This window comes from Notamacropus eugenii, chromosome 3 (assembly GCF_028372415.1).
Source record: "Notamacropus eugenii isolate mMacEug1 chromosome 3, mMacEug1.pri_v2, whole genome shotgun sequence".
Classification (NCBI taxonomy): Eukaryota; Metazoa; Chordata; class Mammalia; order Diprotodontia; family Macropodidae; genus Notamacropus; species Notamacropus eugenii.
The window spans coordinates 409,674,104-409,690,833 of record NC_092874.1 but is presented as its reverse complement, the minus strand read 5'-3'; the positions used below and the strand labels follow the sequence as shown (position 1 = coordinate 409,690,833).

The 16,730-nt window shown below is 38.1% G+C and overlaps 1 protein-coding gene across 8 annotated transcripts in view; it reads left to right on the top strand.

Moving 5' to 3' along the window:
• Nucleotides 1-16,730, top strand: part of TNS3 (tensin 3) — a 511,962-nt gene that overhangs the window by 208,936 nt on the left and 286,296 nt on the right. For 7 of the 8 annotated variants that reach the window (XM_072598110.1, XM_072598117.1, XM_072598114.1 and 4 more), the window contains one exon: nt 6,974-7,011. In XM_072598110.1, the coding sequence (XP_072454211.1) occupies nt 6,974-7,011 (38 nt within the window). Of the gene's footprint in view, nt 1-6,501; nt 6,635-6,973; nt 7,012-16,730 lie in introns of those variants that run through there. The other variant, XM_072598115.1, reaches the window with a different exon arrangement.

Sequence of the window (16,730 nt, the reverse complement as noted above, 5' to 3'; positions counted from 1 at the left end):
TTCTGATGATAGTTAGATAATCTGTCTTTTCCTGGAACCTCTGTATTTTACATGAGATCTTTTAGTTTATATACAGTAACTGGTGGAAGACATTAATTATGCCTACATATTGCATTCTGAGGAAATTCAGTCACCTCTATTCCTTTGAGAATTTTACCCACATATACTCATTTTTTATGCAATATCTTTGGTAATCACTTTTCTTTAATTCCTCTGAAACTATATCCAATGATAATCACTTTTGAAAAGGAATTGATGGACCAGCTTCTCCTTACTTAATGGCTAGTCAAAGCTGTTCCAAAGTGGCCCTGAATTTCCGTTCACCTGAAATACTCATTTTTTCATTTTTTTTTTGTTCTCATTGAGAACTGAAGTCAGACCAAGGAAATTAAGTTTGAAATTTCAGTTTCATTAAACAGAGAATCAAATACATATTGGTGACTTTTAGGAATCTAACTTCCATGAACAGGAATAGAAAGTGTTAGTTGATTGTAAGCTATGATACATGAAGTACATTTTCCAGTGCCATGGGATACATACTTAGAGTAGTGTGTCTACTGTTAAATTGGAATTGGGTGCAAAAAAAATAGCTGATGTAATCATTCAAGATAGAGGTTTTAGAGGAATTCTGAAATGGAAATTACTACTCCCTTTAATTGTTCCTTGAGTTTAGTAAAACATTTCTTGACAACTTTCTGTATCAAGGACCAGAAACCAGTGGTTAGCAGGTCTTCTCCCACCTCCCAGGTCTACAGGAATGCCTTTCTACTTGGGACAAAGTCTTCAATTTGTCTACAGTGACTGCTCCCATTGTGGGCCTGTAGCATAGGTCCTATGCCATTCATGTACCATGCAGGTTATTTGTTTACTTCATGTGATTTGGTAGGGATAAGACTGGTTTAAATGTGCACTGCCAAGGCTACTACTTAGTGTACTGAATGTATATTTAGAGCCTTTCAATTTTAGTGACACATCTAATGATAATCAGTAGTAAATGGGAATGGGAAAAAATAATTTCTGTTCTATAACTGCACTTCATAATGCAAGTTTCTCATTCACATTTCACATCATCAGAGGCTCTTCATGAAGCATTGTTGATTTATTCATTAATCTTTTCAGCGTCGGCTTCTCTATTATATAGCCTTAGGATCATTTCACCTCCCAAAGTAGTCACTTCACTCCCTCATCGTGTCTTAATGCATTTTTTAGGAAGTTTAATATGACACTATTTTAGCTAATAGATGACTTTTACTGGTAAACAAAAATTATTAGATTTTGGAGAGGATGGTACAAAACCACTGGTGGTTTCCATGGTGCATCTTGTTCCCGGTCCAAGGAGTGATGTGGACATTTTTCCTTCCTATCCTTTTTTCAGTGGTGAACTCTGGGGGAAAATGTGTGAAGCAAGGAAAGACAAGGAAATATTTAAGTGAAGAGATCCATTTAGGGGAGGTAGAGATAGGGGAGCTACAGTGATCCCCCAACTTCTCTTGGAAAGCAGAGGTATAAGAAATATGAAGTTTTGATAAGTATGACTCTTTCTGAGTGAGGGAGAAGTACATATATTAGAATGGGGTTTTTAAACCTTTTTGTACCATGGATTCCTTTGGCAGTCTGATAAAGCCTACGTCCCCCTTCCAAGAATAATGGTGGTTGTGGTTTTTTTTAATATCACAAGTGAAGGAAATGCTAAGTTTATTAGAGACTGATGAAATTAAACATGCATTTTTTTTTCTCATCTGAATTCATAGACCTCCTGTTAAGAAGTTGTGGGCCAGAGGGAACTTTAGCAGTGGGACAGAGAGATGAGTCAAATCAAAAAAAGGGAAAGTAAGTTCATTATGGGGGAAAAATATGTCAGTGAAGGATTTTTTGCAAGGGGAAGAGGGGAAAGACCCATTAGGAAGTAGAGAGATGAAAACCTGTATAATCTCCTGCTTTAACCCAGGGTGTCTAGTCACTTTTTGTACAATTCTTTTTGGAAACTACTGAATTTAGGATTTTATTCTTAAGGAGATACTTACTGAAGTAGAAAAGATTAACTGTTTTTCTGTAAATATTTGTGGGGTATTACATAATTGGTCTGAAAGATATTGCAGATCCATTGCCCAGACTCTGAGCACTGAGGAAGATATTCTGCAGAGTAGTGATTTAAAATGGCATTCAGAGCCTGACACTGAGGCTTAGTTACTCCTAGGGTGGGTACCAGAATTCTTAAACATGATTTTGGAAATAGCCTAACTTGACAAGGGAGCTGATGTGTGGTGTGCAGACCTTCAACTGCCAAGAGGAAGCCCCGAAAGCAGGCTGGATGAGCGTGACATTGATTAAATCAGCTGGACTGTGGCAAACAGGGTCAGGCCCAGAAGACCCACAACAACTGTTGTTGAAAAACCATTGGCAGAAAAATGGAATCTGTGGACTGAGAAAGAATGGGTTAGTAAAGCAGCTGAGCCTGCTTTGTTAGTAAAATGTCCAGGCTTTAACACACATTGCTAAATGAGGGTATTTAATTGTTCATCCTAAGTGTCTCCTCTCCCCTCCTTTAATATCTAATTCAGTGTCAGGTTTTCATTTCTTCTATTTGTTGTTGTTATTGAGCCATTTCAATCATGTCCAACACTATGTGACCGCATTTGGGGTTTTTTTGGCAAAGGTACTGGAGTGGTGTAACATTTCCTTCTCCAGCTCATTTTACAGATTAGGAAACTGAGGCAAAGAGGGTTAAGCATCTTGTCCAGTGTCACACAACTAGTGTCTGAAGCAAGATTTGAACTCAGGTCTTCCTGATTCCAGGCTCAGAGCCATATTCACTGTACCCCCTACCTTCCCACGTTTATAGGCTTACAAAGAGGGCATCTTTCTTCGTAGGGCCTACGTTATGTTCAGTAAGTTATTGGTGTCCCCTGGATGGACTGAAATATTAAATATATATTAGAAAACAGTGGACATGTAACAATTATTCTAAAACATCCTGTGGTTAATACCGGAGCATCTCTAAATTTGCTCTGTAATCTTCTGTTTGATTCCCTACTCCCTGTTTATTTTTTTAAAGGATATAACTAAATCAAAGAGGGAATATAATATAATGGTTAGAAGATTGGCTTGGAGTCATGAAGATACGGATTCAGATGTTGCTTCTGACACATACTGACTGTGTAACCATGGGCTGGGTAACTTTACCACTACTCAGTGCCTCAGGAAATCCTATAATGAATTCCTTTCAGTATATGAAGACACAAATATGAATCAGCATACCTTCTATGCCACCCTTCCCTAGTATTAAACTTATTAATACACTTTGTAGGGATCATCAATGCACTTTAGAGACACATGTTGTGCTCAGTAACATAGTGCATGACTCCTAATTCTTCCTTTGCTAATATATCTTTATATCCACTGTGGCAGCTCCTTATATCCTCAGAGAAGAGACAAGAAATCGGTATGGGTCTGAGAAGTAGGGAAAGTTCAAGGGACGATGGAAGAAGGTCAGTTTGGCCCTTGGTCAGAGGACCAGTCTGCTCCCTCTTATACCTGCCCTGCTGCTGTCCTTGGCATTTGGGGGGTGCTGATAGTGAAGGATGAGAGGAGGTAAAGGATGAGCAATGAAAGCCATAGAGGAATTGTCAGTAGGAGTTATGATGGTAGTAGAAAAAGAACTAGGAAAGTATCATGTCAAGAAGGGTGGCCACAGAGCTGGATATGGCGTAGAGGTCAAGGGGGACGAGAACTGAGAAAAGGCTGTTAGATTTGGTGATCAGCAGGTCGCTGACCTTCTGAGGAAACAGCTTCAAGAGAATGGTAGTAGTAGAAGTCAGATTGCAAGAATTTAACCACTAAGTAGGTGATGAGAGAAGAGGAGACAGTGAGTGGAGATTCTCCTTTGAAGTTTGGTGTTGAAAGGATATAGTATCTATTGGAAAAATGCATCAGACGAGTGCACCCTTGGGACTTAATGCAGAAATGATGGTGATAGATGTAGGGTTAATGATCTTTGGTTCTCTAATCTTTAGCTGAACATGCACAGAATTCTTAGTATGTAAAAATAAGCAAAAGAAAGACATTTTCCTAACTGAAGTGCTATGAAAATTGTGATTTTCTTCTCTAAATAATCCTTTTGTTTCCTAGTTATAAACATGTCATTGAAATGCATTAAAATGGCAGAATTAGCAGCATTACAGGATGTAGTCAATGTTCCATCCAGTACTGGTTAGGTTAATATTATACATGTTGATTTTCATCAGAGAATTAAGCGGAAAAGGCTTTCTATTTTAGAGGACAATGGGAACCTTGTTTTGACCCCATTACCTGAACAGACTCTGATCTCATCCCTAGGAGGATTTTAAAAATTCATTTTATTATATTTTAATACCTTAAATCAGAAGTCCTTAACCTGAGAGTCTGTGAAATTTTTAAAAAATAGATTTTGATAACTTTTTTAAATCAAAATACCAGTGCTGGTATTTTTAAATGAAAAAAATTTTCAATTATCAAGCGTTTTTTCCCTCTTTTCAACTCCATCCAACACTCTGGGTGGTGATGGGGAACCCCTTGTAATAAATAAAATAGGCATGGTCAAGCAAGCAAATTCCCATAAGGGCTATGGACAGAAATGTGTTTCATTCTGCCTATTTAGTTAGAAGGCAGCTAGCATTCTTCCCCATAACTCCTCTGGAATCAGTTGACTGTTTACATTGATCTGAATTCTTGTTTATTTTTTCCAGTGTTGAATGTTTTTGCCATTCAGTTCGATAACTATTTCAGCATAATTGACTTCCTTTAAAACATCGTGTATTTTATGCATTTAAAAACAGTTACTCTGGGGTGTGCATAGGGTTCACCAGGCTGCCACAGGGGTCTGTGATTCACACAAATATTAAAAGCTGATTCTTTAAAGCTAATTCAACAGTAGGGGAGAACTTTGAGAGAGACCTTGTAGTTTAAGACAGTTCATTTTCAAATACTGATGAGAGTAGGTGTTTGGGAAACCCAGCATAAGAAATTAATTAACCTTTCTAGTTTGCACTCTTGGAGTTTACATATGACATTTGGAATAATATATTGAAAACCTTAGAGAGGTTCCATCTGCCATTAGACTGTCTAAAAACCTTTTCCTAGCAGATTGTCATGTTCCTCATGACTTTTGTCTAAGTGGTGCTGGTCCATCTGGATCCTGTATGCATTCCCCCGACGTGGAGCCCTTGGGGATTCAAAGTTGGTACATTTGTATGTTATAATCAGAATGATTTGTTACTTTGAGGTCAGCCTATGAGGTAGTTCTAAAGTCCTTGCTGAATGAAGTATGATTTCATGCCTTAGGTTTTAAGAGCTTTCTGTTCACTCATCAGACCAAGTAAAACAGATAGACCTGTCTCTGTGTTCTCTGTCTTTTGGCACATGGCTTGTGTTTGTGACCTTTTTTATTTTGTGACTGTCTCTTGGGACATCCCATTTAAACTAACTTCTCTTTTAGGGCTACATACTACCCATGTACGCTACTGCCTGGGTAGATTGATTTCCTGGCTAACGGCAGCTCTTCCAGTTCTGTGGCAGATTTCAGGATCAGGCATAATAGAAGCTAAAATAATTTTATGGTTGGCTAGTCTTTATGCTTCAGCACATGCATCAGAGTGCCCTAGGGGTGCAGGAAGAATTCCGGAGTTCACTCGTACACAATGAATATCATTGATCAAATAGATAAATAAGTCATTGTGAATTTTTATCTTCCTTCTATATATATCAGGTATAGTTCTTATTCAAAATAGATTGGAAACTATATAGATTTGTGATCTGTTTAGGATAGAGATACTCCCCCCCCCCCACCTCTACCATTTCCACACCAAGATTCTTTTTATTGGCTAACCATTTAACATAGTTACTTCTGGAGTGTGCACTCACTAGATGAAAAATAAATATTTTTTCCTGGTTGATGTTATTCTATGACCAACAACATGAATAATCCCATTTAAAATGAGAAGGCACATGAAGTCCTAAGGGTGGAGGAAATTAGAAAAGTCAATTTAAAATTCACGATGCAAGGAAAACTTGAAGGACCTGCCTGAGTTACAACATTGATTGATCTTGTGTGTGTTGGAGATGGTGAAATTCTTTCTGTCATCCTACAGTCTTGAAGTCTTTGAATACCCAGTTGTTTCCTATAGAGAAAAAAAAAAGCAACTAGTGGTCAGAGAGTGATTATGGAGATCCTATTGTGGCTGAGAGAGAATGCTTTTAGTTCCTTATTACAGCACAGCTGCATCCTCCTGGGGAGAAGTCCTGTGAAATCTGCATTGGTTCCAGCCTTAAATCGCCATTGTTAGGACCTTCAAGCCAACCCATGACCTGCTCGATTTAGACAATTGGCCCAAGTTGAAGGTTTTGCCTGTAGGAATTTAGACATGTATTTATTTTGACAGTTGATTCTTATGTTGTCCGGAAATGGATGAAGTAAGTAAACCAAATGCACGCCTCTCATTGGAGCTAAGAGCATGGAGTTACGCTGCTTCTCTCCTGGTATTTTGAAACCTTTCTCCTCTTCAGGCAAGTGCCCTGAAATGCCTGAGCATATCCTAATGTTTGTTACTGCTCCAGGATAATCGAATCTTTCCTTGCATGCTTGGATTTGGCTTCCAAAGTAAGGAGCGCTTTAAGAAAACCACTCTTTGTAGCTTGGCTCCAGGGAAAAAAAAGCTTTTACCTGAGTCATCATAACTTTACTTTGTCTAGCAGTTGGTAACAGCTATCAAATGTTAACTTGGTATGTGCTCATGCTTGCTGCCCACCAACTTTTGCAATTTTGGATTACATCATAAATGAATAATCTCCCTAGTTATCAGGGAAAGTTCCGGCTCTGCCCTCCCAAGTGCCTAACTGTCCTGTAATAGGAACTTTTTCAAGGATTGTGAGGACTTGTTGGATAAAATAAGCATTGTTAGCCAAGCAACTCAGCAATTGTATTTTGTTTTTTTCCTAGTGTGCAAGTATTCCTGCCACAAGAAATGTGAAACAAAGGTAAGTGCTGCATCTCTCTGTTTCAGTGGTGTATTATGGGCAAGTTAGATTTTGTTGAATGAAATGTAGAGAACTAAACTTATTTTAAAAGAATGCTTCTTTGGAAAGTAAGTAGTGTCAGGATATAATAGATATGTTTTTATATATGTATATATATGTATATATATGTATATGTCTTTTTAAACATATTTCACTTAAGCATTTGTTTTTTCTCTCCCTCTCACCTTCCCCATTCCAAAATTATTTTTTTGAAAAATAATGAAAAATAAAGCACTTGTAACAAAAATATCCATACTCCAGTAAAACCTAATTCCATTATTTTGGCCCTGTCAAAAAATATGTGTCTCCTTCTGCATTTTGAGTCCGTCACCTCTCTCTGAGGAGGTGGGCACCATCTTTCATTGTCAGTCTTCTGGAATCATGATCAGTTATCACACTGATCAACTTTGTTAACTCTTTTGACAGTGTTTGTCTTTATAATGCTGCTTTTTTGTATGATTTGTTTTTCTGGTTCTCACTTTATTTTGCATCATATTATATAGCTTATTTCTTTATGTCTATGAATATCGTTTCTTTTACTTACTTATAATAAGCCACAGAGCTATACAACTTCCATAGGACATGAACATTTTAAATTCTGACTTGGGACAGGGTCTGTTGACTAGTGGTGGTGATGATAGTACCAGTGGAAATGTAGTTAATTGCATTTGTATATCACCTTAAGGCTCTATAGAATGTCCTGAACTCTAATAAGCTCTGTGCTCCTACAATCGTCTCCTGTGATTTGAATGCTGCTTGACTTTCCATAACAATTCTTTCTTCTAGTGTTGGCCTCTGCTGTCAGTTTACAACTTATTCTTAGTACTTGGAAAAGGCTAGTGATTTCTCATATGCATTTGAAACACATTTTCTGATAAGGTAAAGGATGAGAAAAACTTTTTTTTTATTGGGGGGATGTAGATGACTTTCATTAAACAAAGAAGAATGAAGTTCTGGCATTTGAATCACTTGCTGAATTAAGCCATTATGAGAAAATAATTTTTCTTAATTCATTCATTTAATAAACATTTATTAAGTGCCTGTCATATGTCAGGCACTATAATAGGCACTGGGGATACAAAGATAAAATATAAGTAGTATGTGTCCTTAGATACTTTATTTTCCATTAGGAGTGCAGGGTTCCATGATGATGGACAACAGCATGTACTTAGAACATATAGAAAAGAAATGCCAAGTAACTTTTGAGGAGAGGAGGGTGGTGCCAACTGGGTAGCATCAGTATTAGCCTTTTGTCAGAGGTGACCTGAAGCTGAGCCCTGAAGTCAGGGATTCTTCAAGGCAGAGGTGAGGATGAAGCATATTCCTAGCATGCAGGACTCCTACTGTAAAGGCATAGAGACCAGGGGTGGAATGGTAGAATAGGAAATAACAAGTGGTGTAATGAGTTTGGAATGTAAAGTTCATGAAGGAGAGTGATGTGCAGTAAGTTTAGATCTAGATAATGAAAGGATAGTCAGCCAGAGGAATTTACATTTTTTCCTAGTGGCAATAGGGAGCCACTGCAGTGTTTTGAGTAAGAGAGTAACATAGGATCTTGCTTTACAAATATCGATTGTTGTCCATGTGGAGAACTGAGTGAATCTGGGAGAAATTGGAGTCATTGAGAACAATTAGTTGACCACTCCAGTAATCAAGGGAAGAGGTGATAAAGGCCTGAATTATGATGGTGGTCGTGTGAATAGGAAAGCTGGATGCAAAAAATATCATGGAATAACACTTGGCATCTGATTAGCTGCGAGGTGTAAGGAAAAGGGAGGAGATGAATACAATTTTCAAATGGTAAACCCAGGATGACTGGAAGAATGTGGGGACCTCAACAGAAATAAGGAAGTTTGGAAGAGAAGAAGAGAGAGAGACAGAGAACGTGTGTGTGTGTGTGTGTGTGTGTGTGTGTGTGTGTGTGTGTGTGTTAAGATAATTAGTTTTGTTTTGGACAGGTTGAGTTTGAGTTGTTTATAAGACATCCAGTCAGAGATATCCAACAGACAGTGGTGTAGGGGTTAGATTTCAGGAATCAGACTAGGCCTGGGAGTGATTTGCGTTGAGATAATAGTTGAACACATAGTAGCTAATGGCATTAAGAGAGTGAAGAAAAGAGGGCCCAGGACAGACAGAGCCTTGAGGACTGAGGGATAAGACTGGAAGGCAGAGAACCATGAGAGAACAACCAGGGATCTAGGAGGAGGGCTGGTCACTGATATCAGATGCTGCAGAGAGATCAGGAAGGATCAGGACTGCTGAATTTGGCAATTAAGAGGTGATCTTGGAAAAAGCAGTTTCAGTTAAGTTGAGAGGTTGTAAGCAAATTTGCAGGAATTGAGATATAGTGACCCTAGGAAGAGAGAAGGCTTTAGCTTGAGGAGATAGGAGATCGGAAGAAGGTGGTTTTTAAATTTTTTAAAAATAGGATTGGGGGACATATGGGCATGTTTGTAAACAATAAGGGAAGAGTAAGTGAATCAGGAGAGATTAAAAACTGGATAGAAAGAGAAAATGACAAACGGAGCAAGGAGATGAACAAACCTCCTTAGACACTGAGAGGTAAAGGATAAAAGGATTGTCTGGGAGGTTGGGTTGATAAATCATTCTTATTATGTCTCATCTGAGGAACCTTTTTATATTAACTTGGTACTTTTTTGGGTTATGTAGTATTATATTAAAACTTTGTTTTTTCTGATTAAAAAGGCAACTGTGGAATCCAGTTTGTAGAATTAAGACACTTGAAAGCCATTTGGTGACAGTAAATGCCGAAGACATGAGACTTTGCCAGTTTTCCTCTGGCCTACCACAAATGCCTAGGGGTTCTTGGATTCCAAAATTCAGCTATGCAAATCTTGAAAGAAATTGTTTAATCTTGAGTTTCCAGTTGACTAAGGAGACCATGGACACCTGGGGCACCTGATGAGCCCAGCCTTCTCAGGAATGGTCTTCAGCATGTTTTGTTTGTTTTTGGGTGACCACCTTTTTACAGATAAGGACTTAAGGGATACCGAGGCTAATTAAAAGGGGCTCAGATAATTAGTAGTGATAATAACTGATAAACTGCGTAGTGCTCAAAGTTTCAAAACATATTAATTTTGTTGGACTAGACTTGTGATATTCCTTGATATTCTTTACTGGGAACTGCTAGTGAAGAAACTTCCTGAACTGATGCAGTTTTTGGACTGCTTTGTAACAGTTTTTATTGAGAAAGGGAAAAAATAACCAAAATCTTTTTCCTATATTAAATCATTGAGGAAAAAAATATATCCCTGTTCATTTTATTTAATGAACACTTTCCTTTATCTGGATAGAATTATTTTGACAATAATAAGGTAACTGGCTTAATACAGAATACAATAAAGTGGCTGTTGAATATCTCAGTCCTGTATTTCTATCAGATGCTCCTGAGAGAAGCTGTTGGAAAGAGCTTCTGTTCCTGCACTGGAATTCATCTTTTTTTTAGTGCTTAAGTGGAACATGTAGGGATTTACATTTTACTTTTAGTGGATAATAATATTAGTATTAGCAAAAAATAATGAGGATAAAGAGGCAGCAAGCACCGTGCTGTAGTCAGAGTTAACCATGGAATCTAGAAAAATGAATTTACTTCTTATCTCTGCTACATACTGGTTCTGTGATCCTGACCAAGTCACTTAATCTCTAAGTGCGTCAGGCAACTTTCTGAGAATTTAAGGTGTAAAGAAATTGCTTGTCTACTTTGGTAGACATTCCCCACCAGAAATCCTTTACCTTGAGGAAATCACAGGAATTGATAATTATTGACTTTTTTTTTTACTAGAGCAGCAGTTTGGTATAGGAGAAGACACTAGCTCCGGTGTCGGAGGGCCTGAGTTCCAACAATGATTCTGATGCTTACTATCTATCTCTTTGACCTTGGGCAGGTCGCATGACCTACCTTGGCCTCAGCTTTTGGGGATTGCGTCCGATGGTAAGTTTTGAGGTCCTTATCAGCTCTACGTTACTATGAACGACATATAAAATGCATTACATTCGTTGTCATATTTGAACTTCCAGTAGGTCATGTGAGAAAAGGTACAATGCAGGGAAGGGGTTGTTTTTTAGTCTCCATTTAAGTGGGTGGATAAATGAGGAGCAGAGAGCCCTGAGATCAACCTGCTAGCCAGTGTTGGAACCTGAATTTAATCAAGGTCTACTGAGAGTCCAACTCAGTCCTTCTTTCCCTGCTAGCCTGTAATCTTTGGAAAAATGAATCCCTCAGTTGGGGCTTTCTACATAGACAAATCTAAGTGGTTGTTATCCTAGGTTGTTGAAGGGGAAGCCTGTGTGAGAGGTGGATTTTAGTCTGGCTGAGAGGGAGATAGAAATAAATAATTTATATACCAGGAGAGGGAGGAAGTGTGTGTATTAAGGCAGAAAAACTTTGGCCTTATTTCTTTGTGCCACGATGATTCCCCCAGCCTGGATTGCTTTTAGGACCACAAGCTGCTGTCCTTCCACTCTTTCCCTTTGGACATCTCTCTGCTGTTCCTGCCACCTGGGCTAACGAGTCAGAACACAGGGTCAGGAACACAGAAGTTACAAACAAACCCTAATAGATCCATCATTTATTCATTTATCCATTCACTCATGCTTTCCACATAGCTTTATTGATCTCCTTATGTACAAAGAAGGCATGGTTCTAGATTCATTACTGGTTAATATATTCCATTGTCCTCCAGAGGTAAGTCAGCATTTTAATCTCAAGTCTGTAGTCAGTCATAGGAAATTAAATAACATCCTGCATTGGGCAGGAAATTGCTGGAAGAATCAGGATGAAAACTAGCTTTATAACACCTGACTCTGGTCATGTTCTGTACTCCTTAAGGTTGATGACTCAATTTCTTTTGCCCTTGGAAATCACTCAAGTTCATTCATCAGCAAAGAGGAAAAAGGAAAAACGGAACGAAGAATAATAAAAAATATTCACAAACATCCCATATCAGGGCAGATTATGATGAATAGACAAAAGGGAAGTGTCATTCTATTGGTTGCTCTTAAATGCCAGATGTGAGAGGAACAGCCTGTAATTCTAGTCTCCTTTAGAACACTCTGGTTTCCTGCCATGTTTTGGGGAAATAATGGCATGGATAATTGTGTAAACAGTTGACTGTCTGACATTGACTTTCTGCCACTTTTGCCCTTGACTGGGGCTAATCACATCGTAAAAGGCATTAAGTCAGGTGGTTTGGAATTACGAAAATTTGAACATTATGACAATTATGAAAAAATCAGTGAGAAATTATACATTAAAATCACTTCATTTAGAGTAAGCAGAGTAAGACATTTATGACCTTAACCCACAACCCTTACACCAGGTATATATGACTGCCTCAATTCCTTCATAACCTACAGGAATGACTGGAGTAGTCTTTCTCCTTCCCCTATTCCTGTCCCTTAAAAATTTGTATGCTGTTACTTTTTGGAAAAGATATAAACTGCCTAACCTCATGTTTAAGGCTCTTCACCATTTGGTTCCAACTGACTTTTCTACCTTTATTTCACTATGTTTCCCTTCCTATATTTCTTTTGTGTTCAAATCCAGTCTCAGACACTTACTAGCTGTGTGACCCTGGGCTAGTCACTTAATCCCATTTGCCTCAGTTTCCTCATCTGTAAAATGAGCTGGAGAAGGAAATGGCAAACCATTCTAGTATCTCTTTCTCACCCTTAGTTTCCTCATCTGTAAAATGGGGATAATAATAACACCTACCTCCTAGGGTTCTTTTAAGAATCAAAGCACTTGCCTTAGTCCCTGGCACATAGTAAGGGCTTCACAAATATTTGTTATGAATCATTATTATTATAACAACAACAATAGTTATTATTGTTAGCTTAGCTTTCTTTAGCCGTGTCAGGCTTTCTTATTAAGAGTATGAGAAATCTATTTCAGATACACATGCATTTGTGTTTATCATTTGAATCTTTTAAAAGCTTATGGGGAGAATGAGGCACTGGTGGACAAAGTAGGAGTGGCCAGGACACTCAAGAAACTTCTCCCAAGTTATTTTCAAGCAAATCTAGTACTTGTGATGATTAACCTCAGTTGTAAGGCAAAGAAATATTTACTTATTTGCCTTTGGGACTAGTTAGATGCCCAGGTTTTTTTAATTTAAGATTCAAATCTTTATCTTGGAGAACTATTTTAATTGTAGGTTAATTTATTACATAACAATCATCTCGTTTTTAGTTTGCACGCAACATGATAGCAGTCCCTTCCTTTGTTCTTTAATGGAGTTAATATCACACAAAATTTATGAGTATAATCAAAATAGCTAAGAGCCCTCAGTTAGGAAAATTGGTAATAGTGAAATAGAAGTTTGACACTTTGCCCTAACTTTTTTTTGGTTTTGTTTGTAGCTTACCCCAAGTCTCTCTATATTTGAGGCAAGTTAAGGATACCAGAAACATTTCAGTAAAAAAAAAGCAAGATTATAATATAATGTCTATTACTGGACAGTTGGCAGGTGGGGGAATTTGGGAAAGAGTAGATTTTTTTAATGCCCTTGAAGAAGTAAAAATGAGAAGCTAAGTCTCAGTCCTCTACCTCTAGAGACTCAGTGGCCCACCTGGATCTTTCCCTTCTCTTTCATAGCTCTCTCTTTCTCTTTTTTGTTTCATTCGTCCTCTTTCTGTTTGTTGGTTATCCCACTTGTGCTTTACAGATCACTGAATAGTTGGATGGACTAAGCATTCTGCCTCCCTGTTCCTTCTTCTTAATATATCTTCTCAGAAGATTGTATGTTTCCTTTTTTCTCTTCTGAACTTCTGGGTATGACTCGTTCGTCTTCTGGGAGCTCAAAGATTGCCATGGTCCATTTCACTCTCAGTGCTGAGAGAACTGTTTTGCCCTCTGAATGGCAAATCCCAGAATGGCAGTCAATTTTCAGTCTCCTATGACACTTCACAGATGTCTGTCACCGTTCATTTATTTAACTTACTGTTTATTGACACATGGAATGGGAAGCAAAGGAATCATTACTTTGATTTTTTATCATTCACTGCCATTTTCAAACAGTGAATTAAAAATAAAGAGGAAAATAGTTAAAGGAGTCTTCCATTATTTTGTATGGAAAATTTGGCTGGGTTTTTTTTAGTACCAGCTGGTCTACTCACTTGCTCTGTGACCTTGGACAAATTTCTGATCTCAGCTGGGCTACAGTTTCCTCAAGTATATTGGGGAAGCTCCTTTCCTGTTGTTTGGAGATGATTTTGTTTCCTTTGGGTTTCTGCTGACCAGTAATCAGATTCAGCATTTTATTGTTATTCATTATAAATTTTTATATAAAGCTCCCCATGATCCACCTCTGGCCTTCTTATCTAGCCTTATTTCAAATTACCATGCAAATTATACTTCTAAATGTTGCTCAGATTCTGACAGTCTCCTATCTCCCGATATTCACATAAGCCATCTTTGTCTAACATGAAATTCATCCTCATCTCTGCCCTTGAAATGATTCAAAGCTGGATTAGGTATTTCTTCCTTTAAAAAAACTTACTTAGTTTCTCTACCTGCTAATCGTCTTTTCCTCATCTGATTCCTAGAGCACTTTGCCTGATTTACCTTTGTCCCATTGACATTTTTCCTTCTATCACATTTATTTTCTGTAAATGTATGTTTGTAATATGAGTATATGTCTTTTCCCTGTTATTAAATTGTCAGTTCCTCCAAGAGAGAGACAATTATTCTTCTTTGCGGCCCTTTCACCCAGTATACATAAAACACTCTGTCAGCATTTATTGAATTGAATTGAATTTGGAAAAATGAGGGGACTGCTTGCCCCCTTATTTCCACCATTGTCCCATCTATCGTCCAGGGGCTATATAATTTCTAAGGTTCCTACCAATTCTAGCTGTTTGATTCTTAGGCTGTCCACTTCTCCCTCTCCCAAATTGAGACCTCGTCACTATGTGCTCTTGTATCTTTGCTTTATTGTCCTTATGATTTTTCCACATTTAATATTTGCTAGCTAGAGTAACAAAAGCCATTTACCAGATTTCACCCAATGACATTACACAGCCGCAGCCATTTCCTGAATTGGTCACTCCTACCGACAGATGCTCAGATGAAGAGAAGGAAAGATATTACTTTGATGCCTGTTCTCCATACTAGTGAGCCCCTTGCCAGCACTCTAAGAATATCTCTTAACAGCAGCCTCCAAGTTTCTACTCTGTTGTCCCTTTATAGAAAAAATGCAAGTTTTGCTACAAATGCGCAGAATATAGGACACAGTCCTGAATCAGACTGTGAATGGTGTGATCCCTTGTGGAGCTTTCCAAAGTCACATTAAAGTTTTGGCTGAATTGAGTTGAATGGAGCCGATGTTTGTCAAATGGCTCTCCCATGGAAGTCATTGTGTTAGGGACTAAGTCCTGTTAGGCAAACACCAGCGGCTGCCTATTTGATGTTTTCCGGTGACTCCTTTGTGTAGGCCATAAGCTCAGAATGTCTCAACGTGTGAGGCAGCCAAAATAAATAAATAAATAAAAAGCTGATGCAAACTTTGATTGCAATAAAAATGAAAAGTAGTATGGCTAGAACAAAGATGACTGTATTCTGCTGTGGTCATACCAATTCTAGAATATCATGTTTAGTCATGGTTGATCCATTTCAGGAAGAATATTGACAGACTGTAGTATATTTGATGGATGGCAGCAAGACACAGAATCATACCATCCTCTAATAATAACAAAAATTATCTTTATGGCACCATGTAAAACTGAAGTTTTATAAAGTAATTTCCTTTCAACAATCTTCTGAAGTTTAAGTGCAGGTGTTACACTGAGGATCATTGAAGTACCTAGGACTGATTAACTGATAGAAAGTTTCACTTCTGTGCCTTTGAGAGCCCACTGCCCCCTCCTCCAGGTGGAGGCCTGTTGATGTCCCACACAATTTTCAAAGTTGATTTTAAAGGCACCTCCTCCACGAAATCTTCTCTAATTCCCCCAGCTGGAAATAATTTCTCCCTTATCTGATTTCATTTGATCTTAGAGCTTTCTGCATTCCTCTTCAGCCGTTAAGGGATCTCAGGACTTTGGGTTGGAGGGGGCTTGAGTCCTAGTAATGGGCTCACAGCTCAGGAGCTGAAAGGATGGCATCTAGTACAGTCTCTCTCATTTTTGCAGAGAGGGAAACTGAGGCCAAGAGATGGGAAATGACTTGTCTAAATGTCATACTAAGAATTGTGGCTCAAGATGTAATGTTCAGAAATGATTGTTGAAAACTAAAAATAAATAAATTTAAATCTTTAAAAAAAAAGATATAATGTTCTTATGACTACAGCTACCTCCAATACTATATGTATTAAAAGAGATTTACTCTCCAACTTAATAATAATAGCTAACATTTATATAGGGTTACTATGTGCCAGACACTGTGCTAAGTCTTTATAATTATTACCTACTTTGATTCTCACAATGGCTCTGGAAGGAAGGTGCTGTTATTATCCTTATTTTACAGATAAAGAAGCTGAGATTGAGAGAGGTTAGGTGACTTTCCCAGGGCCATACAGCTAGTATCTGAATCTGACTTTAAACTTACTGACTTCAGACTCTGTACTCTCTCCACTGTACTACCTAGCTGCCTTTGATGAACGTGCCTCTGATAATTTTGCTATATGCTATGGAGAAGGGGGCTAAATTAGGGAAATAAAATG